The 25,285-nt window shown below is 39.1% G+C and overlaps 2 protein-coding genes across 5 annotated transcripts in view; one reads left to right on the forward strand and one right to left on the reverse strand.

Moving 5' to 3' along the window:
* The window catches only part of PRCP (prolylcarboxypeptidase), a 73,900-nt gene extending 71,638 nt beyond the window's left edge, over positions 1–2,262 (reverse strand). The window contains exons 1-2 of one of the 4 annotated variants that reach the window (XM_059411842.1): positions 2,192–2,262; positions 956–1,138 (exon numbers count right to left, since the gene is read on the reverse strand). In XM_059411842.1, coding sequence (XP_059267825.1) covers positions 956–1,123 — 168 coding nt within the window. In that variant the 5' untranslated portion in view covers positions 1,124–1,138; positions 2,192–2,262. The other 3 variants (XM_059411858.1, XM_059411865.1, XM_059411851.1) reach the window with 3 other exon arrangements.
* Positions 2,263–2,294: 32 nt separating this feature from the next.
* On the forward strand, positions 2,295–23,226 carry DDIAS (DNA damage induced apoptosis suppressor). The gene is made up of 5 exons (XM_059411829.1): positions 2,295–2,380; positions 11,933–12,061; positions 18,127–18,288; positions 19,205–19,322; positions 20,424–23,226. The coding sequence occupies exons 2-5, from the start codon at positions 11,949–11,951 to the stop codon at positions 22,911–22,913; spliced, it is 2,883 nt and encodes a 960-aa protein (XP_059267812.1). The 5' UTR covers positions 2,295–2,380; positions 11,933–11,948; the 3' UTR covers positions 22,914–23,226.
* Positions 23,227–25,285: the final 2,059 nt, after the last annotated feature.

A 25,285-nucleotide genomic window follows, 5' to 3' on the forward strand; every position in this document is an offset into this window, starting at 1 on the left:
TTTTACGCAGGATATACTTTTTTATCCAGGCTTGTCAGAGTGCATTATGCTTCAGCCAAGCATCAAGGCTCTTTTAAACTTCTTAACTCAAGCTTCAGAACCACAGAAACGCTAATCCCCACCCTCAAATCTTGACTCTCTTCTACTATTTCCTCTACAAGCATGGGCTACACATAAGTTCAGTCTTATGGAGAATAGGAATGGTTAAAAACTCTTAATCAAAGGGTTACAAAATCAACTTTGAGCTAAGCAAGAGATGACAGGCTTGCGTTTTAGGTTGAATACTAAATATTACCTAGTAAGATATTGGAAACGTGTATTTAGAGGCTGCTTAGGGACAAAGGATGACTGTCACCACGGAGTAGGAGACAGAGTTGGCATTAAATAATTTTAATTTGACGGGAGGTCAGGGGAATTTGAATTACGGCAGAATTTGAAGATTTTTCAGAATTTGAATTCTGAGAGCAGAAGAAGTTGAAGTGACTATCATAGCCAATTACAGAAGAAAGTGTGGAACCAGGATTGATGTTACATTACTGGTAACGGGAGGAGAGATTTTTTTTTAAAGGCATTTTTTTAAAAGATTTTATTTATTTATTTGACAGACAGAGATCACAAGTAGGCAGAGAGAGAGAGAGAGAGAGAGAGAGGGAAGCAGGCTCCCTGCTGAGCAGAGAGCCCGATGCGGGGCTCGATCCCAGGACCCTGAGATCATGACCTGCGCTGAAGGCAGCGGTTTAACCCACTGAGCCACCCAGGCGCCCCCCGGGAGGAGAGATTTTAAACAGAACTGAAACTTAGTGTCACCCTCTGGGAGCTGTGAGCCAAAGACCGAACAAGTCCTAGGCATTAGGGATCCGAAAGTCCGGGTGGGCTACGGTGCCTAGGCTCGGGTCTATTACACGGGAGACGTCGAAACTTCGTCTACCCGCACGCCCACCCCGCTCCGCCTTACCTTCTGTTGGATGTAGTGAACCGAGTAATTCTTGGCAACAGTACGGCGGAATGTGGAACTGGCTGACCAGCGCAGGCTGCTGAGGGCCTTCATGGCCGGCGGTACGTGGAAGGCGGCCCCGGGCGTCAGGATAGCCAAGAGCAGGAGCAGGACGGTGGGACGCCCCATGCCTCAGGCTGGCGGCTGCAGTGCGGGTGGGAGCGAGACCGGTAGATGCAGCGGGCTAGAGCCAAACCCAACCACAGCTCCGCCCACCGCAGATAAGCTCCTCCCCGCTGTAACCCAAAGCCACTCACCCCGCGGCAACACTGCCCACACCTGGTCACCCAAACCTTACCGCCCCCGAACCCGAGGGCGCGGCAACTTTTCTTGTTCGTCTCGTGCAGGCCCCTATAGAGTCCAGCTTCATCGCGGTTACAGCCCAAGCCGACCTTTACCATCCTTGGACTTCCTCCTACCTGACCGCCAGAATCCCATCCTCTCCTAGAGCGCTCCACAGATCCACCTTTCCGGCTGTTCCCTGCCGGCCTCAATTCCATTGCCACACCCCTTGCCCTCCGCAAACCCATATGATAATAATAATAGCTACCATGACAATTTCTTGAGCGTTCTCTAAGGTCACTATATCGCTAGGCATAACGGCACACACATCAACTTATCTAACTTAAGCATCAGTGTGTCGTGTATGATCGCCCCTCCCATTAACTGATGAGGAAACTGAGGCCCCAAGACAGGTGTAGAGACTTACACTGCGTCACTCCGCAGACCGCTCGGTCTGGCTCCTTGCACCCCACTTCCATTAAGTCAGTCAACCACCTCCTGTGGTATACTCTGTTCATGGGTCACCCCAAACCTCCATGTTGTCCACATAACCCATCCCGTAACTGGAGGCGCCGGGGCCCACATAGCCCCGAGTCAAGGTACGTCCTGCTCCCTTCTTCCAGGATACGCCCCCTTTCTTCTCCCGGCTCGGGATAGCCCCATTCTGGTCCCGCTTCCTCACCCCCTTCCGTCTTCACCGCGCCACCAACCCCTTTACTCAGCTTCCACTCCTCCTTCCAGTCACCCCGCTGAGCCCCGACTGGAGGGGTGCTACCACCACCTCCTGGGATCCCTATACGACCCCCAAAACCAACTTTATAGACTACGCCACGACTCCACTAGTCAGAGAAGAACATTCGCCAAACCCTGTCTCTACCCACAGTTTGACGAAAATGGTCGTTCCCAAAAACTCACAGAACGCAGTGTTCAATCTCCACCCTTGGCGGCGCCTTCTTCTGATTGGCTGTGAGGAACCACTGCCAAAGCGTCACTTCCGGCGGAAAAGGACGCGGGAGATTCGATTGGAAGGCGCCTGGCTGGTCGCTAAGCCCTGGGGTCTGCACCACCGAGCGTTGCCCGGGCAGGTTGCGTCCTCTGCTTCAGGTGAGAAACTATGGGAACAGATTCTCGGGTCGCGCAAAGGGCGAGACTCCTAACGAGGTCTTCAGTGTCGTTATAAATGAAAATTAGAACATTCTATGTTATTTTTTTTAAGAGTTAGTCTTTTCTGTAAAAGGTTTCTGAGAGTAAAGAGAAAAAGGTCAGTCATTTAAATTTTAGGCACTGCTCTTGATAAGAGTTGAACTAGCGTTTACTCAACATTTACTAAGCCATCGAGCTAGATGTGGGTGAGCGTCTGGAACCGGTAATACAAAGAGGGAAAGTACTACTCCTGATTTTGGGGTGCTCAGAATTAGAGATTTTGCGGGCTATGCCGAGTAATGCGTGCTGAAAAGGGGTCTTTTTCTTTCTTTCTTTCTTTCTTTCTTTCTTTCTTTCTTTCTTTTTTTAAGATTTTACATATTTATTTGAGAGAGAGAGTGAGAGAGAGCACAAGAGTGGGGCGAAGGGCAGAGGGAGAAGCAGGCTTCCCGCCAAGGAGGGAGCCCAGTGCGGGACTCGATACCAGGACTCTTGGGATTCTGACCTGAGCCCAACGGAGACGCTTAACCGACTGAGCCACCCAGGTGCCGGAAAAGGGGTCTTTTCAAACTGCTTTGATCTAGAGGGAAAAGTGCTTATCAGTGTGCTCAAACCGGAAACTTAAAGAGTTTTCCAGATTCCTTCCTTGTCTCATGTTCGGCTCGTCCTTACCAGTCTCTGAATATCTCAAATGCATACAATTAACACCAAGACTGCTACATAGGTAGGCGTCTAGCCTCCCAGCGGCTCTTACTTCAATGGTGTTATTTTCCAATCCAGTCTCCACATTGCCAGGCTGTCGCAGATCTGGTCAGGGCCCCCCCCCCCCCCCCATTTAAAAGCTTTGTTGCCTCCTATTTGCCCTCAGGTTTAAGTCTAAACCCTTCACATATTTTACAGGGCCTTTCTCATCTAGCTTTTGCCCACCTCTGAGCTTTGATTTTCACCACTCTAGCCCTAGGCTCCAGCCCTGTGGAAGGAATGTCTTTTTTCAATTCCTCAAATGCACCAACTCACCTCACCTCCAGACCTAACCCCATCCCCACCTTGGCCAAGGAGTAAAACTCCTTCCAACCTGTATTTTATTAAGTCAGGAAGCCTTTCCTGACCTTGCAAGACTGGGTCACAAAGTACCCAGTAGTTAGTCATTCTGCAGATAGTTTTAAGTGTCTTCCTTTGCCAAGAGTTACTAGGTACTAGTATTACAATGGTGAACAAGTTAGATTGCTCACCAAATACAACTTAAACCTTTGATGGTTCGAGTTAAGGATAATGGGAAACTGAGTTAGGCTGGTTTGGGATGGCCTTTCTGAGGTCTTAAAACACAAAATTCAGCCAAGTAAATTTGAAGATCTATTCAGCTTTATTAAATGATTCAGGTAGCATCTTAGTAGCAAGTAGAAGGGCGTTCTGGGAGGGTTGTACAAAATAGGTTTTTATGGGAAAGAGGGTAGGGCTAGAAAGTTATTAGCAAAAGAAAGGATTGTTCCAAGCAAGGTCACTCTCCCTGCTGGTGGGGGCGGGAAGTCTTACCATGCTGATTACCTTTGTTAAGATGGAGGGAGCCCTTGTTGGCTTTGATCCGGAAAACCCGTAACTGACCAGTTAAGACTATTACTTCTGCGGAAAGGTTGAAAACTACAATTAGGTTAGGTATTAAACATCGATTTGGGGACCCTTCCTAAATGGACTCAATTTTGGGTCTGTGGTTTTCTTTTTAACAGAGGAGTTGACTCTTAGAGTAAGGCCTAAAAGATGAAAATGATCCAGCCATGCACTAGAAGGAAGAACATTCCAGAATGAATAGGTTGTGCAAAGGCCCTACGGTAGAAAAGAGCTTGGCACCTGAGTGTTGAAGAACTTAAGGAAAGACCGGTGCTGCTTGAAATGTGTTCAGAAAGGATAAGTGGTGAAATGGGCCTTGAGAGATGGGCGCCGACCAGATCATGCAGTTAAGAGGCTATTGCAGCAGCAGAAGTAATAGGTGATGGTGGTTTGAATTAAGGTGGTGGCAGAATATATGGGGGGAAGTGGATGGTAGTTTTTAGATATGGATATAGATCCGAGGACATACAGATGGGTATAATGTGGGATTTGAGGGAAAAGGGAATGAAAGATGATTCCTAGGTAGCTGACCTGACTTAACTGATTGGAGAGTAGTGCCATTTGCTGAGATGGAGAAAATTGTAAAAAAAGAATGTGGTGTCTGTCTGATCAGATTGGGACCTCCAGATGTGGGGCAATGATCGGTTGGAAATGGGTAGCACAGGCAGTGAAAGAATTCACCCAAGACAGCACAAAGGAAATAGTTTATTGAATATACCACAAACGAGTGGCAGGCAGGACAGCGAAGAAGAGACGTCCGCCACAAGAAAGTGGGGCTGTTATTTCAAGGAGGAAGGTGAAGGAGGTATGGAGACATATAGAATTTTTTCTTTTTGGTACTTTGGTACTTTGGTAACTGTTCCTGGTTGTGAGTAGCCCATTGGTCTGTTAGGGACGATGGATATTTTGAGATAGGTCACCTGATAGGCTTGTCTGTATTCAGCCAGGTGGTCACTGGACCCTTTTGCCTTGCTGTACATACCTCTGCTCAAGCCTGTTGTCTAAAAGTGGTCTTTACAAAGAAGTTTAAGAGGAAACTAAGAATTCAAGTTTTTTACCTATGAAAACTTGAAATATCTATGAGAAGTCAAAATAGTTGGCTCTCCATAACTGTCCCCTGGGTATGGAAGTCTGGAGCTTGCAGATATTGTACGTACCTTTGTGTCACTTCCTTAGTAGTTACACATTGTCTTAGCCAACAGTTTATAAGTGTCTTGAACACAAGAGCCTGTGTTTTTTTGTTTGTAACTCTTTCCTCCTCCCCATCCCTAAAATAGTATTACATTTACCACAAATTCAATAGACAAACTGTTGTACTCACTAAGAATTTCTTGGGTGGTTCTTGGATTTTTTGTTATTGTTGTTAGGGTTTCTTTTGTTTTGTTTTAAATAGGCTCCACACCCAACATGAGGCTTGAACTCATGACCCTCAGATTAAGTGTCACATGCTCTACAGACTGAGCCACACAGCAGCCTCTTCTTGGGTAGTGGTTTTTTTTTGTTGTTTTTTTGTTTTTAAGATTTTATTTATTTATTTGTCAGAGAGAGAGAGAGCAAGAGCAAGCACAGGCAGACAGAGTGGCAGGCAGAGTCAGAGGGAGAAGCAGGCTCCCTGCGGAGCAAGGAGCCCGATATGAGACCCGATCCCAGGACGCTGGGATCATGACCTGAGCCGAAGGCAGCTGCTTAACCAACTGAGCCACCCAGGCGTCCCTTGGGTAGTGTTTTTAAAGTATTTTTCACCAATATTTCTCCAAATAAAAGAGGTTTTATTTTTTGTTTGTTTAGTTTTCTGTCTTCTGCCTTCTCATCCCTTTCCAGAATTTTCATGTTAATGTCAGTAAATCATTTATCAAGGACTTGTTTTGACTACTTTTAGAAAAATTAGACAAGTATGCACCCTCAAGGATGACCATTAGATAGTTTTAAGTGAATAACTTAAAATAGCTGAGGCCTCTTGGCCCTGTGTAATATGAAACAGGAGATCTGAAAGCAACAATGTGACAGATTTTCTTGCCCAGCAAGAACAGTTTTGGGAGTATAGAGGCTGCCCCAAGATGAGGCACTCTGTCATGAAGATTATTTTGAGTTAAAAAGCAATCAAAACCCAGCAGATTCAAGAAGAGCCCTTTACTTCCCCCCCATAACTGCCTAAAAAGAATGTAGATAGAGGACCTCATCCAAGATGAGAGCTATCTCCACATTATGATACATAGTAAGGTATGGTAGAAAGGAGAAACCTAGCAAGGCCTGTTTGAGCAAAGTCCTCTCTTATTCCCAATGCTTCTGAGTGGCCCAGCAAACATTTGTTTGCCAAACATTGACCCTTTTTAATTTTTTTCTGAGGATTGCAGGCCTTCTAGAGGAAGTCCTGGACCCCTACCCACTTCTACTTAGTTCAGGGTGACATATGTACCTCATTTTGCCTGACCGTCTTTGGAATTTTCAGGATTGTGTGAATTCCCTCTGTACACATGCTGTTAAATTTGATTTTCTTGTTAATCTGTCTCATGTCATTTTGATTCTTACTGCAACTAAAATCACCTTGAAGAGGATGGGAATGTTCTCAACAATGTTAAATAATTAAATTTTTCTTCATGATCTAACATTTAATAAGAATTATTCTAGGCTAGCCCAAAGGAGAAAAAATTATGTCACTGTATGTGCATATAGGGGCGTGGTTTTGTTTTTGTTTTTAAGATTTTATTTATTTGAGAGAGAGCACAAGAGCAAGTGAGACTGAAAGAATGAGTGGGGGGAGGGGCAGAGGGAGCCGCAAACTCCCTGGGGAGCCTAGCACAGGACTGGATCCCAGGACCCTGGGATCATGACCTGAGCAGAAGGCAGACATTTAATCAACTGAACCACCCAAGTGCCGTGGTTTTTCATATGAAGGTGTCTTCTAGGAAATTGGTAGTGAAGGAGTTTAGATTAAAAGTCTCCAGATAATAGAGCAAAGATTTACAAAATAATCTGAAAGAGACTATAATACTCTCAAGCTTTATGACTTAACTGTAACCACATTAATCGCAAGTGTTGTTCGCCATCAGACAGCCTCAAGCTAGGCCAGTGATTTTCAAGTGTGGGCAACATAAGTATTATCTTGTGAGACGTGCAAATTCTCTGGCCCTCATCCCAGATTCACTGAATCAAACTCAAGTTGGGGCCCAGAAGTCCTTTTAGCAAGCCCTCCTGGTGATTTTGATGAATACTAAAGTTTGAGAACTACTTGGCTAGTATGAAAATGGATGGTGATTAATGAGTTTTGTATCTGGGCCCGCTGACAACCATCTCTAGTGAGAAAAGAACACATCAACTATATTAGCCTAATTCCCTTAAAATATTTGGTTCACCTAATACCCCTTTTTCAAGCAACTTCCTCTTTCTAATTTGGTTTAACATATAGTTATACCCAAAAGAAAATGTGTGTTTAAGATGTGTCCCTTCCTTGTGACTATAATTTTTCATGGTGAATTAATAAAGCATCTTTGGATATGGTTTAGATCCCCATATAGCTTGACTAGAAAGAAAGCATGTATTCTATGTTAAATACTGGACCCCATGTATTTTAATAAATCTCAGTCAGTCTTCTTCATTCTTGGACATTCCTGGGAAATTTGGGACTTAAAAACAAAAGCTAACTGAGGTCCTAATTAGTTCCCATCAACCTATCCTAACATATATTTTTCTTCCCCCCACCCCCATCTCAACCTCCTTGTTTCTACTTTTAAGTGTAAGAGATGGAGAGAGGACCCAAGGCTTTCTTTGTATGTTATTTCTAAGTTCACTACCTAGTATTTTTATTATATTTATTCATTTTTTAAAGCATAAACATAATACATTTTCAAAATACTTTAAACCTATAAAGAAAATTAAAATCACTTTTAATCTGACAACTGAAAAATTGTTTCCAGAAAATGATTATGTATTTTCCTAACTATTCTCTGTCCTCGAAGCTACGACTAGATTAGTCCCCTTATATTTTCTCATAGCATTATGTATATTTCTTTTATAGAATTTGCCATGTTATTAGTTCAAATTTTTGTGTGATTATTGTCCATTTTACCCATCACTTATCCCCCAGTACCTGGTATTTAGCAGCTGCACAATGAATAACTGATAAATTGAACTGGAATATGATTTTCTGGCTGTGATAGAGCTGAAAGAAATTAAATGCTTCTTCACCATCCTTCCCAAGAAAATCAAGAATAAAAGTAAATTGCAAGAGATACTATATATGAAATTGTTCCCAAGTCCATTGTAAGATTTTCATAACTTTGGTATTTACTTGTTCCTGATGTTTCATTCAGTTCTCTATCAAACATGATTCTACAAGTCAAGCAGTAGAGTGAGAGATAAATTAGATGACAAGTGTCATAAAGGAAACACTGTAAAAACAGCAAAAAGCTGCCTGAAAGGATTTTACTGGATTTTTGTCTACTGGAAAATTAAAAAGTCTTTTTGCCATTTTCTGGGGCTTACCAGGTGAAACACAAATAGTAAAAATAGTTGACTGACCGTTTTCATTTTAGTTCTCAAATTTGCCTTTAAGTTGTAAATACTGTAGTTTTTTTAGACATACTTATTTGACCCGCTAGAGGGCAATAGACCCTTAAAGACAGTTTACCCAACTTAAAAACACAGCAGTTAGTGCTTGCACAATTAATTTAGAAATTAATCCCAAATATTTCTGCCTGTGTTTTCATTTGTTGTTGAGCTGCCTGCCCAATTAGACAGTAAGCATCTTATTTTGCATTGTTTCTTCTATAACATTTAGCACAGTATCCTAGTTATCTTTAAGGTTTAATCCATTTCCTAAAGTTTTAGTTTGATAACAGTTGTGTCAAGAAGATGATTTGATATAAGTTCCCCATATAGTTCTAGTACAAAATAAAACTTTATTTTAGAGCCCTAAAGAAAATAGTCTCTGCTCGTTATATGACCACAACTAAGGGGGAAAGTAGAAATAAGGATATAATGCAAATGTTTAAAAGAAGTTTTAAATACGCTACTGTTATATCAAACTACTCTGTGCCTGCTAATGTGTATATATACAAATATAAGATTATTTTGTGATTTGGTAAAATTGGATTTATATTTAATGGTGTATGGTAAAACCAGCTTAGGAAGAAGTAGGCTGAAAATCAGGAAGGAAGTTAACAGCTGTAGTTCAGATCAACAGTTTTTAAGCTTGGCCCTGGGGATATAATGAGATGGTAATTCTAAGATCTTACTCTGTTCCAGAAGAAAACATTAAACAGATAAGTTTATTGGGATGTGATAATGGCAAATTTAAAAATGGGGTCCTTTACCTGGGAAAGCTTCCTGGAGAAAAAGGCCCTTAAGAAGACTTCTTAAAGAAGAATAAGCATTAGCCAGGAAAGTGAAAGAACATTTTAGACAGAGGAGGAAGGGAAAGAAGCAAAGACAGAGAAATGTAAAACGTATTGTAGTAGGGGAGTGTTCAGGGTTAGGGAAGAGAACAAGGGTTACAACTCATATTATTTTTTTGTGCTCTCTTTAGCATAAATTACTAACCCTTAAATAACAAGAGAGAGCCAAGGAAAGAGTTGTTAGCGAGAATAAACCAAATGGAAATGACTAGACAAAGAAAACAAATGTCAGACCTCTTTGTTAATAGAGAAAGACTTTTTAAAGGGGGCTTTAAATAAAAAGGGAAAGAAATCTATTGTGTTTCATATACCTGCTCCTATAAAATTTTTTCTTAAATTGTAAAATTCTGCTTATAGTTTTTTATTCAGTGTATATGGATTAAGAACATACTTTGTAGGTGCCTGGGGTTGCTCAGTTGGTTAAGCAACTGCCTTCGGCTCTAGTCATGATCCCGGAGTCCCAGAATCGAGTCCCACATTGGGCTCCAGCTCCATGGGGAGTCTGCTTCTCCCTCTGACATCCTCCCCTATCATACTCGCTCTCTCTCTTTCTCTCTCTCTCTCTCTCTCTCTAAAATAAATAAATACATAATCTTTTAAAAAAAATGTACTTTGAGCTAAGCCCTGGGGTATATAGTAGAACACAAGATAGACCACATCCCTTTCTTCAAGGAACTTTGAGACTAGTAGGAGTAGAACAAACAAAAATAAGGTGATATATGCAATTTCATTGTTAGATATATCACAAGCAGGATTAGTACTATGAAGGAATAAAATGGGTGATGTCATAAAATTTTAAGAAGAAAGGTGTGTCTACTTGAGATAAAGTGGAGCTCTCTGAGGGGTTATATTGGAGTTACAGATTGAAGGATGAGAATGAGCCAACTACTTGAAGAATACTCTAGGCAAAGAGAAAAGTACAAAAACCTGAAGAGTGAAATTGGTGTGTCTGAGGAGCAGAAAGAAGGCTAGCAAAGATTGAAGTGCAGAGATTAAGCAGGAGAACATTACAGGGTGAGGTAAGGAGGCAAGGCTAGATGACCAAGAACCTCATAGGCTATTGTAAGGAACTGAGGGTTCATTCTAAATAGCACAATTTTAAGAAGGTTGACATTTTTCAGGTAGGGAGCTTTGCCCTACTTTATCTCCCAAAGCTCATAAGTAGCTGTGCCACCATGTTACACCCTTCCACAAACTGGATTTTAGAGGAGATGTAGAGGGAAGATGCCTTTGCTGACCTACATTCCATCATTTGTTGTGTTGGAAAGGAACTTGAGGTTAGGAGCACTAATGCAGTATTTTGTGACCTTCCTGTCTTCCCCTTGTATTCCATTCCCCTACTCTACTTTGTCCTTAGAGATTGCCATGTGACTTAGATGACAACCAAATCTGGGATTACATGTCTTCTTGTGGTAGAACCTTACTAGTCATGTATCCTGAGGGTTCCAAAACAAAGATGACAACAAAGAACAAAGAGTTAGGATTATATTTTTTATTTTTTCTATGTTCCCTTTAATAACATAGGTCAGTGGTCTATAGAAATCCCTTTATGTTTCATCTTTACAAGTTTTCATCTTACTGCCTTAGGTGGTAAGATTTTATTTTCACAGAAATGTTTTGCTTGATGGAATTGGTATCATTTTAGATTTCCCTTCCATAGTCACCACATTTCTACATTTATGGTCATTCTTAGGAAAAATGATAACTAAAAGAGTCTATTATGATTTTTAAACTACTTTCCTTTTGTCTGATTTTGCTAATGGCAGTCACAGAAACAGTTCCACTCATTTTCAGAAATTGAAACCTTTTCCATATGTTTACAAATGAAAAATTTATGATAAATTTCTATCTTAAACATGTACAGAAGCTTTAATTTCAAAAATTTATATCATGCTATAAATAAGCTAATATTTTTAAAATTTTGGTAAACCAACATTGATTTTTTAAAAAGAGAACATTATTATTCTACTTCTGAGTGTTTTATAAAAGGATCTTAAATCTCTCTTTTGACTATGTAACATTTTTATTTGTCTGTTTGCAGAATCAGAATTGTCTTTTTTTTTTCTTTAAGTTGTATAAAAATATATACACTGAAATCTAGTAAAGGGATTTTTTTTTTTTCAGCCTAAAAGCACCATTACCCAATTTAGGTTCTTTAAAAGAATCATATAAGTTTATTTAAGTTCCTTCCAGTTAACAGAATTAACAAGTTCTTAAAGCTCTTCTAAAGTTGTGAAAAGGATTAAATCATATCATTCCTGAATTACAGGGATGCAGCATTTATTTAAAAACAGAAAATTTGTTCGAGCTACTCTATTTTAAATCGTATTTTCTTGCTACTAACACTTTTAATTAGGCAGAAAAATAAAATGAGTTTTTCAATATCTTGACACATACCACAAAAGACACCTATTTGAATGCTTTACAGTGGAGACTAAGTTGTTTTCCTAAGAAGTGAATTATGTACATACAATGAAAGATTTTCCATTCATCCCATGACTATTTTGTTTTGCAGACTGCAGTGAGAACATATGAATAGAGGAAGAAAATTTCTTTTGGCCTCAGTTCTTGCTCTCCAGAATTCCAGTTTTATATATCCTTCATGTCAGAAGTGCTTCTCTCGGATAATCCTGGTCTCCAAAAGGTAAAAGTAAAGTCTGTAAGCATGAGAGAGGAAATACGTGTGTACACTGTAGATTTCCTACAGCTGAACAGCAAATAAGGATTAAATTCACCATACCATACATCATCCCAAGAATGGAAAGGAGACTAACTGTGCTGGAGTGTTTGGGGAAAGGACTTGTTGAACCAGGACTACAGGCGAGAAGGGGACACGTGATCTGTTGTGGGAGCCAGGGCATTGGCCTTCAGGCTGGACAGAGGGACAGCAGTAGGGAGAGTTGCCACATTCAAATCTCTCTGAGGCGAGGTAGAGTGCTTAGTAGATGTTTCTGTCTCTATCTTTTCTGCCCTCAAGCCCTGAACAAGACTCTGGCTATTCTTCCTTCATCTTGTGCTGACTCTGAAAGGAGTCTCTAAGTCTCCTTGTAAGTTGTGGTTCCACACAGACCTAGTGGTATCTGATCACCTCCCGGTCCCAGGCCTGGCTCATGGACCTGTACAGAAAAAACCATGGGCAGAAGAGGCACCAAGCCGGGAAGCCCAGCTCAAGTGTGTACCTTAGGAGACCCAGCCTTTCCCAGAGAGGGAAGATAACCCAGAGTCTAGGGACAAAGGATCACTGTTACAGCCACTCATTACTGAAGTGGAATCACAGGTGTTCTCAGAAAAACTCACCAACAGCACCTCTACATTTGAAGCTACTTCTGAAGTTGAGGGCACTTTAGAGCAGCAACAGAGAAATCCCAAACTGGAGAGACTGAGGCAGTCCCTTGCCCAGTGGAAACATTGCAGGCAGGTGATTATCACCCATAAGAAAACTCCTGCAGGGAAGGAAGACCATAAGTGTAGTGAATGTGGTGAAGTTTTCATTTATAATTCATGCCTTAGAATCCACCAGAGAATTCATTCTAGAAAAAACACTTAAAGGTGTAGCACTGTGGGAAAACCTTTAACCAGAGCTCAAACCTTGTTGAGTATCAGAGTATTCATACAGTTGAGAAAAACCCTACAAATGTCATGAGTATAGAAAATCCTTTAGGTGGAGTGCTCATCTTATTCAGCATCAGAGGATTCATTGAGAAGAGAAGCCCTCTGAGTATGACACTGGGAAGACTCAGTCAGAGTTCATATCTAGGTCAGCATCTGAGAATGCACAGTGGAGAGAAACCTTTTATATGTAAAGACTGGGAAAGCCTACAGATGGAGTTCAGCTCTCCTTAGACATCAGAAAATTCATTCCAGAGAAGAACCTACCCAATGTGCTGAAGGTGAAAACACCTCCAGACAGAACTGTACTTTTGTTTAGTAAGTTATAGAACTAGATTATATTAAAGTTATAAATTATTTTTTTTAAAAATCACCATATACCAGGACAGATTCTCTTGGGTTGGTTCTTTAAATCCAGAATAGAATTATCTGGTAATCATCTAGGGCAGGGTGGTGGTGGGGGTGTTCAGGTTACCTCCAAGCCTTTGCTAAGTACCTGCTTTAGAGAAGACAAATCCACTTCTGAGATATCCCTGGAATGGTGTAGGGTTTGTTTGTTTGTTTGTTTGTTTATTATTTTTTATTTTCACTTCATACCCAGATTTTTTTTTTGTTTAATAAATAAATTCCTTCAGAAAAGGGACTATTAGAGAAATCTCTGTACCTTTCAACAGCTTGACACGCAATACTTTATTTGTGGTCCTGAGGACGCCTGGGTGGCTCAGTCGTTATTTGTGGTCCTGAGATGCAGGCCAGTTATACCTGAAAGTCTAAGGTTCTTTGATTTTTAAAGTATAAGTCAGGATTAGGGTTGGAGTTCCTTAAAAATACTTTCTTTCTGGGGCTCAGTGGCTCAGTCAGGTAAGCATCTGCCTTCGATTCAGGTCATGATCTCATAGTCCTGGGATGGAGCCCTGCAGTGAGCTCCATTCTGAACAGGGATTTTGCTTGTCCCTCTGCCTCTCCCCCAGCTTGTGCTCACATGTGTGCTCTCTTTCTCCCTTCTCCCTCTCTCTCTCTCTCTCTCAAATAAATAAATAAATAAAAAGAATACTTGGGGTACCTCAGTGGCTCAGTAGGTTAAGTGTCCAACTCTTGGTTTCAGCTCAGGTCATGCATGGAGTCAGCTTGACATTCTCTCTCTCCTTCTGCCCCTCCCTCCCACTTGCATAAATATATATATATATATATATATTTTTTTTTTTTTTTTAAGAATATTTTACTTTCTGCCTAGAGGAGAGAATATATAGTAAGTATTTGGTAGTAAGTAAGTAAAAATACTGTGCCAGCAATATTCTTAAATAGTCAAGTTAGCATTTAATGGGCAAGGATTAGCAATTCCAGCCCCTATCTAGACTAAGAGAAGAGATCCTTCTAGTAGTTATTGCTGTTCTTTTATTGAGCCATTCTCTTAAGCATTCATTTGTAAACTCAGAAACACCCTATTTGTGTTAGTCATCACTAAATCCTCAACATCTAGCCCAAAGGTCTAGTTCATAGAAAATACCCAGAAGGGGCGTCTGGGTGGCTCAGTGGGTTAAACCTCTACCTTCGGCTCAGATCATGGTCTCAGGGTCCTGGGATCAAGCCCCACATCTACTCTCTGCTCAGCAGGGAGCCTGCTACCCTCTCCCCCCACCCCCGCCTCTCTGCCTACTTGTGATCTCTCTCTCTTTGTCAAATAAATAAATAAATAAGAAAATACTTGTTAAGTGAATGAATAAATGACATTATGATAGTGTTTATAAGTATACTTACTGCAGGGATGCCTGGGTGGCTCAGTTTGTTATGTTATGTTAAGCAGCTGCTTTTGGCTCAGGTTGGGATCCTACGGTCCTGGGATTGAGTCCCACATCTGGCTCCTGGCTCAGCAGAAGCTTGCTATTCCCTCCCACTCTGCCTGCTGCTCTCCCTGCTTTGTACTCTCCCTCTCTGTTAAGTGAATAAATAAAACCTTAAAAAGATTATTTTAAAAAGTATACTTATTGCAATATATCATGATGATTAAAAAGTATAATTCTCTGGAGCCAAACTCCCAACCCTGTCTTTTGAATTATCTGGGCTTTCAAAATGGGGAGGGTAATATTTGTGTCATAGGGTTTATATAAGACCCAATGAGTAAATATCACAAAATGCTTAGAACATTATGTGATACATAATCAGTAGTCAATACATGTGAAATAGGAGCGCCTGGGTGGCTCAGTGGGTTAAGCCGCTGCCTTCGGCTCAGGTCATGATCCCAGGGTCCTGGGATCGAGCCCCACATCGGGCTCTCTGCTCAGCAGGGAGCCTGCTTCCTCCTCTCTCTCTGCCTGCCTCTCTGCCTGCTTGTGATCTCTCTCTGTCAAATAAATAAAATCTTAAAAAAAAAAAAAAAAAAAAAAAAAAAAAATACATGTGAAATATTTTTTTAAATTGTTTTGTTTGCTTTTTACCAAGTTATTTCTTATCAAGATAACCTGCAACAAAAATATATGTTGAACAATATTGCCATTATTGCCTCTTTGGTCTGATAATAACAATAGATAACATTAATAAATGTTGACCATTTGCTAAGCACTATGCTGGGAGCTTTATAAGCTTATCTTTTAATACAACAGCCTTGTGAGTGATGCTATTAATGCCAGCCTTCAAAGGAGAAAATTAAAGCTTAGAAAAGTTAAGTAACATGCCCCAAATCACACAGCTAGCTAGTTAGTGGCAGAAACATATTCAACCCTAAACAATTTGGCAGCTGTCTACATTACCTAATCACTATATTACCTTCAGATTGGTAGTGGAATTTGTATCCAGAATGACATCACTGCCCCCTCTTTCCCAGAGCTTAAGAAGCCCTGGGTAAGGGAGTTCTGACTGAACTATTTAGGTATACAACAGATTGAACAAAGAAGGAAATATGAGGATCCAGCAGTAGTTATTAAGTCAGACACTAAAGAAATTTACAAACTATAAAACAATGCCCTTCTCTTTTTTTTTTTTTTTTAAAGATTTTATTTATTTGACAGAGAGAGAGAAATCACAAGTAGGCAGAGAGGCAGGCAGAGAGAGAGAGAGGGGAGAAAGCAGGTTCCTCGATCCCAGAACCCTGGGATCACGACCTGAGCCGAAGGCAGAGGCTTTAACCCACTGAGCCACCCAGGCGCCCCAACAATGCCCTTCTCTTGATGCTAATATTTTTATTTTGAAGCACAGTTATTTTTCATAAAGATTTTTTATTTATTTATTTTTTTTGGTTAGCCACTCAATGGATCTATTATTTGAGTAGTTAATAAGTATTTTTTTAGATTTCTCAATTTTAATTTCTTATTTTCATTAATATCTCATATTCAGTTAAAAATATGGGTAGATAGTAGACACATAGAAGCTTTGGACGTTCTCAGTTTTTTAAGAATATAAAGGGGCCTGGGCACCTGGGTGGCTCAGTTGGTTAAGTGACTGCCTTCGGCTCAGGTCATGATCCTGGAGTCCCAGGCTCCCTGCCCCTCCCTGAGACTGAAAAATTTGAAGACTGCTGTTCCGTTAACAAGTGATGTTTTTGGAAAATGTGCCTCTAGAAGTTAAATCAGGGGACTGTTTTGAATGTGTTATCTCTACCTTTGCTTCTCAAAAGGTGGTCTGAGAACAGCTGTATCAGCTTATCTGGAGGCTTATTTGAAAAGCAGAATCTTGGGCCTTGTCCCAAACTTAATGAATCAGAATCTTTATTTTAACAAAATAAACAAGGTATTTACAAATGGAGCAATTGAGGTGAATTTTATGACTCAAATCTAAGGATTTCAGTTCCTAGCGTGTAGTTTTTCCTTCAGTGATGTCTTTGATAACTGTAAGACCTGTAAGGCTAATAATGGACTATCTTGCAAGCAGAAGACCAATGATAGTCTAACAGAAACTAGGCTTTTAGTATTAATGCATATACACACTAAATTACATACACTTTAATATATTTATATTATCATTATAGTATTTAACATAATAAATAAGTACAATCCAAGAGGAATAAAGCTGGATTAAAATAAGTAAGTGTCAGTATGGCTAATAGATTAGAGGTTTTTAAATCTTAATATGCATAGAAATTTCCTGGGCTGCTTAAAAACATTTGTAAACTGCAAAAATGCTGATGCATATTTTTCTAAGATTTGCCGAGAGGTTTACATTAGACCTGAATGTATTATTAATACGTAAGAGTAAGGATAAATGAATGGATTGGCATGCAGCCATTTTCAGTATAGCAAAAGCAAAAAAAAATAATTAGCACAGATCTAGTGATGGTGAATCAGTAACTTAAACAAAGGATTAACCTTTGTTCAAAATAGTCACCTTGTGAGCTATGGATTTTAGGCTCCCCCTGGTGGCTTTCTGGCAGTAATTATACAACTTTTATACAACAATTCTACAACTATCTCTAACATTATTTTCTATTTGCATTTTGCCTTTCATTTTTAAGCCAGATCATTAGGGTCATGAAGGGAGAATAAAATCCTAGGATTAACCATTACCATAAGATGTATTAAATGTACTTCAATATTTATTATTTATTATTTATTATTCTCTTAAAAGATAGACATTAAACATCAGGTCTTCTGTTGGTGTGGTCCTCATTTCATTGTTTACTTTGTCCACCCCCCACTCAATTCCATAATATGCCTCAATTTGCTAATTGTAATTTAGCTCCCTAATATCTTTCTACCTCTCCTTTCCTTTCCTAACCCTCTCTCTTTTTCTTCCTCACTCTCCTTTTCTGTCTCTCCTTCTCTCATGCACATAGGTTTTATTTTTCCTTTTTTTAAGTAAGCTCCACGCCCATTGTGGGGCTCAAACTCACTACCCTGAGACCTAGTGTTGCATGCTCTACCAACTGAGCCAGCTAGGCACTCCTTCAGTTTTCTATCAATTTGGTGCTACTTAATGTCAGAAAAGTAGTTCTCATGAATAGAGAAATTGAAAAGATCCTGATCTGAAATCACTTAAGAATATGAGTTATATAAGTACATTTGTACACAAAATATTATTTTTAATCTTTACTTTTCCAGATTTGCTTTCCATAGTTTAAAAAAAAAAATAGTGAACATCTGTACTTTTTTTTTTCCTCCACTCTTCCAGGTCTCATTGTCCAAAATGTGGCTCTACTGGTAAAGCTGAAAATGCCAATTATAGATACAAACTTTCCTTAAAAGTCGCAGAATCTAACAAATTATTTGGCATTACTGTATTTGGAAGCTGCTTAGATGCATTTTTTGGTCTTACAGCCACTGGTTTGCACAGGTAAGACTATTTAAAGTATTTTTTTTTTCCTTAGCTACTCTTTTAGTGTATCAGTAGAATTTGAAGATACATGTTTTTAAGGTAATAAGCATTTAGTTGAAAGATAATCACTTGACCTCAGATTATCAGTTCCTTTAAAAGATAATCAAATAAAGAGAAAGGTATTTATTTCCTCATTACATATTATGACAATGTTAAGCTAGGCTCCTTTTTTTCAGGGAAATTTAGCTGTCGTAAAAATATTAGTCTACAATACTCTAATCCATATTAGAGGAATATAAGATAAGAAAGTAAAATTGTTTCAAACTAAAGGATTATCCAGACTGAGGTTAGCATTCAAGTAGCTAAATTCCATTCCTTAAAATGGAAGAAGACGTTGAGGGAATATTTGCATACCAGAGGTTGAAAATTTGTCATTTCTTTCATTTGCACTGCAACTGTCATCTGCATAGTTTGACCTATTGAGGTGTCCTGAGATGTAAGAATGATTCAAGCGATTAAAGCTTTTTCTTCCCTTCCATCTCCTACTCTCTAGAATACTCTCTTACTTGCCAGAAGATAATCTCTGTCCATTTCCTTGTAGTTGAGAACAAACTGGATTATCAAAAGAAGAAAGAATTCCCTCTGCTTTGAGGGCTAGAGATCCCACTACTACACCTACTGCCGCTTTTCAAATAGATGCTGGGCTTGATTCCTAGGAAGGGATCCACTTTATACACGCTTGATCATTTTTTACTTTCTAAGCTATGGGAAACTAGAGGGAGCAAAATGCCTACCTTTTAAAGTCTTTTTTTTTTTTTTCTATATGTCACTCACAAGGTTTATGCTGCATTTTCAAACTAATTGTATTTTTTTTATGGCAAGTTAAAAGTTCAAAGCTTTTGTCTTCACATTTTTAATTTTCTTTCCAATCAAGGTACATTCAGGATCCTAATGAAATTTCAGAAACACTGGACAATGATGCAATTCGGAACCTATTAACTAAAGCAGTTGAAATTTGCTTTGTTGGACAAAGCTTTATTTTTGGAGTGACGGTAATTGAGACTAGCTTTCTTTTTAGTATTCTGTTAACATTTTCATTGTAATAAAATAATTTGAATTTTCTGAATAGTCTTTAGGAGTCATACATGTAAGGGTCTGTAGAAGCACTTTAAACTGTAAAAATAGGCTAACCACGATCTGTTAAAACACCATGTGTGACAGCTTCCTCTTTCAAGTCAGAAGAGGCCAGTTCAGATGCTTTCAGAGCTTTAAAAATGTAAATTAATTTTAAAGTCAGAATAGTTAGATATTTTGTTTTGATATTTGGTGTTTATTTCACTCTCCAAAATTTGTTTAAATTCTGTAGTAAAACTTAACTCTTTATTGGTTTGATTCTATCATTTGTAAAAGGAGGAGAGAACTAACATGGAAAAGAAAGTTTCTGAGTATTTGTTACTCTAAGAATAGGTGGGAAGAATGGTCTTAAATAATTACAAAAGTGATTGTAGAAGTTATAAGAATATACTGACTCTGTAGGAATAATCATTTTTTGTCTCATCTATGCTAAAGGGAACAAATAGAGATTTTGCCCACGCTTGAATCCAGGTTTCAAAAGAGGGAATAGAGCATTCCACAGCTAAACATTGAGAAAAAATAAAAGTTAACAGTGAAATCAGGAGCCATTGAGCTTTTTGTTGTTGTTGTTAAAATCGTAGATGGCTTTTGTTCTTTTCTTCTTTTTAATGAGTGAGAACTTTTCCCTAAACATTTAAAGTTTCTGGAGTCTAATGAGAAATATAATAGTAGGTACTATTGAGCAACTACTGTTTCCTTGGCACTGCAGTTTTCCTTGTGTTACTGATAATATAATAGTCCTGCATATTTATCCTTATTTTATACATGAGAGAACTAACGTTCAGAGAGGTTAAATAATTTGTCTAAAGCCCCAACAGTAGTAAATGTTAGAACCAGTCTCTTTACTCCAAGGTTTATTTCTATTACTTTATGCTACTCTGCCTAAAACACTATAGGAATTGAAATTATGGGGTAGAAGTTATAACAGTGTCTATTTTAATCTGTTAAGTCTCTGTTTCACTTTTGAGTCAAAAGAAGAGATTTTTGTTCTCATTTAAATTCATTTACTACTTTCACAGAATTTTGGAAACCGAGATGGACAAGGTTCAGATTCTAATAACTTCTTAAAGCAATGCTCTAACCACAGGAGAGAAGTTAAAGCGTTAGTAGCTTGCCAGATTGTTCTACCAGACCCAGGTGTTGCCAGCTTCACTGTCATTGACTACTTCCATCAGCTTTTGCAGATTTCTGATTTCAGGAAACTTGATGGTGGCACCCAGGCATCAAGTAGCCACTTACTTGCTTCAGAACACACGAATAGTGATCTCAGCAACATCTGTGACCCTGACAGCAGTTCTTGTTTTTTCAAGTCCCATAGCAGAGGTAATTTTTCAAGATTCTGGCAGACATCACTTGAGCTCACTTCTACTCTTTCACACCTAACAAATGATTTTTCAGCTTCAGAACAAAGCAAGGCCATTGGTACTCTTCACCAGAACAGAAAGTACATCTATTTTACAGAGGCCACTGCTTCCAATAATAGCTGCCATGATACCTTTCAGGGTTCTTGGAGCCTTGTTTCATACATGGATAAAAAGAGTACAGCACAGAAGTTGGATGAAGAGCTTGGCTTACAAGCTTATCAGCCCACCACAGTCCATAGCAGTCATGAAATCAGAGTGACTCACCCTAATATTTTCCCTTTGAAAATGCAAGAGCCCCTTGAGTCAGGTAATAAAAAATCCTTCCACAGTGCAGTGGAAATTAAAAATAGGTATTCCCCACCTGAGCCCATATGTCACCAGTACCATGATTTAGATAACCCCAGTAGCCTTCAGGAGAGATCTACATGTTGTCCACCTTCATCACTCAGACTTGAAGAGGTAACTGGTGGTTTCCAGGACTCTGACGCTGAGATTTGGGATGATCTGCCATTCTCTGAAAGCCTGAATGAGTTTCTGGCAGTTATTGAAAGTGAAATTGCTATAACCCAGACAGATGCCTGTAGTAGGAAATGTCTTCTAGATAATGACATCGATAGATTACATGCAGACCACAGCAGGTTATCTGTGACTTCCCAGACAACTACTGGAACCGTCCATATACCACCTATAGCTTTAAGATCATCACAAGCAGCCATCGAAGCAAGCTGTAGCAAAGATAACTTCCTTTCCAAACGTGAAGCAAATCCAAGTCCTAGTGTTCAGGAGTCACAGTCAAATAACACAACAGAGGCTGTCTCTATAAGTAGTAATGGAAGTGATATTTCTGAATATTTTCCACCAAATTCTTGTCAGTCAGCTCTGTTTCCGTCTTCAGAAGGTTTAGAAACAACAAGTACTCTTAAGTCTACCAGAATTCCACCGCATAGGGCTGAAATTTCACTTCACTGCCGTACTTCAGAGAGTGACCATTCTTATCTCAGTAGCAAATATTTCAAAAGATGTGGAGAAAAATCATTTGAAATGAGTGAAAAGTTGGTAACTTTGTGTTCAAGGAGATATAATATTTCTGACTTTTGCAATTTAGAAAATGAACAACTTTATAGGTGGCCAAAGAACCAAGGCGACAGTTTTACAATCTGCAGAAAGCTTACATATCCTTTAGAAGCACTTTGCAGTAGTCCCGAAAGTACAAGTACACTGAAAGAAATGCCTTGTGGACATATCAACAATAACTTAACACAGAACTATTCTACTGGTCACGAAGGTAGTAGCTACGATGCTTCTGCTGATCTCTTTGATGATAGTGCTAAAGAAACGGACATTACAACAGAAATTACTAAAAAGTCACAGGACATTTTGTTACAGTGGGGAAAATCTTTGGCAGAAAGTCATCATACAGAATCAGATTTCTCACTGAGATCACTTCATGAGAATTCCAGCCAATTTTCACAAAAGTTAACTTTGCAAAGCATATCTGCCTCTGTGTGTCCAAGAACATGTTCTTCTCCACCTCATTTTCAGGCAGATTCAGAATATGATTTTGGAGATAGTCAAGACTTTGTTCCATGTTCACAGTCAACTCCAGTCGCAGGATTCCACCAAACAAGAGCTCATGGGATAAAAGGAGCTTTCAAAAATTTACTTGTCTTTTATTCGGATCTTGATGTTAACTATAAAAAAAGAAGGATTTCCTCTGAAAATGATGCACACCAAGCCACCCGTAGGTGTCGAAACAATGTAAAGACGCCTAGCCAGAAATTCAGAAGCCCTATTAAATCTGGTACTACACAACCAGAGGTTTTCAATATTGCTGAGTGTCCTGAAACTGATAATGAATGGGTCCCTCCTACCACAAAAAAAGTATTTCCTAGAGAGATGTTTGAATTCCAAGCCGTGGGTCTAAGGAAATGCTCTGCTGCTTGTGATTCTACTGATCAAGAAGAATTACTGAGAAAGAAACTGAAATGTGTCAAACGAAGAAGAAGTTCAGGTTGGCTTTCTAAAGAGTCAGTTTGGGGACTTGATTCTTGTTCAGAAGTCCAGTGTTGCTTTCCATTTTCAGAAAATTGCCCACCTGCTGTGCCTGAGAATAAAAACAGTTGGTCTCCAGAATTATTTTCATAGAAAGTCAACCTGGAACCAGCTGCTAGGCTTTTAAAGGTAGGTCTGTTTGGAAATTTTTGCCTGCTGTAGTATGGAAAGCAGTCTTGAATTTTGAAAACTTAAACAAAAGCAAATAGAAAATAGGTTTTTTTGTGCTTTTTAAAATGTAAAGCCATTGTTTTTCCCACTGTTTTATCCAGACTACACTCATTCAAATACTTAGGCACTTTATCTTATTGTTGATTGTCCTTTAGTGATATTGTTAATTTTGCTTGTTAAAAGTATTTGTTAAGATCACATGTACATTCAGAAATAAAGCTTTTGCAAACCAAAATTTAAAGTCATAATTGTTCTGCCCAGCTCAGAAAATGACTGCGATGTATTAGGGCCAACTATAGTGCTGTGTTTGTGATACAAAGCTACAAGATCAGTAATCCCAAAAAATTTTAGTCTCCTGGGTAAGACAGACGTAGACAATTTCAGTACAATGCAGTAAATGCAATGATAGAGGTTTTTAATTGGTACTAAAACATTTATGTTGCTATGGAGCATGGTAGAGAATCAATTAACTAAGCAACATATATGGGTGGAGATAAGATCAATAAAAACTTACTGTTTAGAGTTAAATGTGAAACAGTCATTTTAAAAATTTTTTATTTATTTATTTTTTTTTAAAGGATTTTATTTATTTATTTGACAAAGAGAGATCACAAGTAGACAGAGAGGCAGGCAGAGAGAGAGAGGGAAGCAGGCTCCCTGCTGAGCAGAGAGCCGGATACGGGACTCGATCCCAGGACCCTTAGATCATGACCTGAGCCAAAGGCAGCGGCTTAACCCACTGAGCCACCCAGGCACCCAACAGTCTTGTTTTATTTGGTAAATATTTATTGAATGGTTACTGCATGTTAGGCACTGGGCTAGGTGCTAGGAACTCGAAAATGAAAGTCAAGCCCATTCCTTCAAGAAACTCAGGGTCTATTAGTGTAAACAAACAATTAGTAAACATCTGGTAAGTTCTGTGAAAGGAGATAAGCTTGAAGGGCTTAGAGGAGCAAAAATGAGTAGTTTCTAGACTCTCCTTAGCAGCTGTACCCTGTGAACTCTTTAACCTATGTAAAATATGAAATCTTATATGTCTCTTTGCCGTTTTTGCCGTTTGCCACAGCAGCTGTTCAGTATTCCTAGAGTACTCTCCTTGCCTCATGCATCATGGAGAAGATTGAGATCACTGGTTATTCCCTCAGCTACCCACACCCATAGCTACCCACTGGTCTGTACTCATCCACAGCTTCTTTAATCCCAGAAAGTGATGCACACCTTCTGTATAGTGCTAATCTTTCTTTTTGAGCTGTTGATTATTATACCCATCTTTGCTTTCTTAGTACTGAATTTTTGGCTCTCTCCTCCCTCTCTAACTTTTTATTTTGAGAATTTACAAACACAGAAAAGTTGGAAGAATAGTGGAATGATACAACATCTATACCTACAACTTAGACTGAATCATTTTTAACGTTTTATCTTTTGTGTATGTGTGTATTTGCTTTTACTGTTTCTGTATAGATATATAGTTGTTTTTGATGAACTGTTTGAAGATAAGCTACAGATAAGACATTTCACTCCCAAATACTTAAACCTGAGTTTCCTTAAAGACTTTCTTCCACATAATTACAGTATCATTATCATAACAAAGAAAAATAACAGTAATTATCCAGTATCATCTAATATTCGGCCCATTTTCAAATTTTTCTACTTGCCCTAGATTGTCTTATAATTGATGATGTTTAACCAGGATTTAAGTTTCATCTATGATGTTTCATTATGTTTCTAGGGTTTTTTTTTTCCCTAGAACTTCACCTTTTATTTTTCACCATATTGACTTTTTTGAAGAAATCAAACTATTGTTTTATAGCATGTCCCACTTCTTAGATTTGTGTGTTTTCTTCTTTATAGTGTTAGTACCTTGACTCTGTCCTCCAGTATTTCCTATAAGCAAAGCTTGAAAACTTAATTAGTTTCTGGGTTTGGGCAGAGATAGTCCCTGAGTTGTTGTATACTTCATACTGAACCATGTTAGGACACGGGGTTACTGTCTGTAAGTGATACTAAATTAGATTGTTTGATTCCTTTGTTGCCTACCAGATTTCATATTGTACAAGTACTTTTTTTTATTCAGTTGCGCTCATTCTTTTTGATACTCTATATATTCCTTGCTACATCCCTGGTAGCTACTCTTGTTCATAGCCAGTCTCCTTTAAAAAATAGCCACTGTCAACTTTCACACCATTCACTGTTTAACCTGCTGCAATCTGTCTTTCCCACTTCCAGTGGCTATAGTGTCAATGGTTTTCTAACCCTGAAATCCAGTGGATTTGTCATTTCTAACGTTATTTGAT

Source organism: Mustela nigripes, chromosome 1 (assembly GCF_022355385.1).
Source record: "Mustela nigripes isolate SB6536 chromosome 1, MUSNIG.SB6536, whole genome shotgun sequence".
NCBI classification, from domain to species: domain Eukaryota; kingdom Metazoa; phylum Chordata; class Mammalia; order Carnivora; family Mustelidae; genus Mustela; species Mustela nigripes.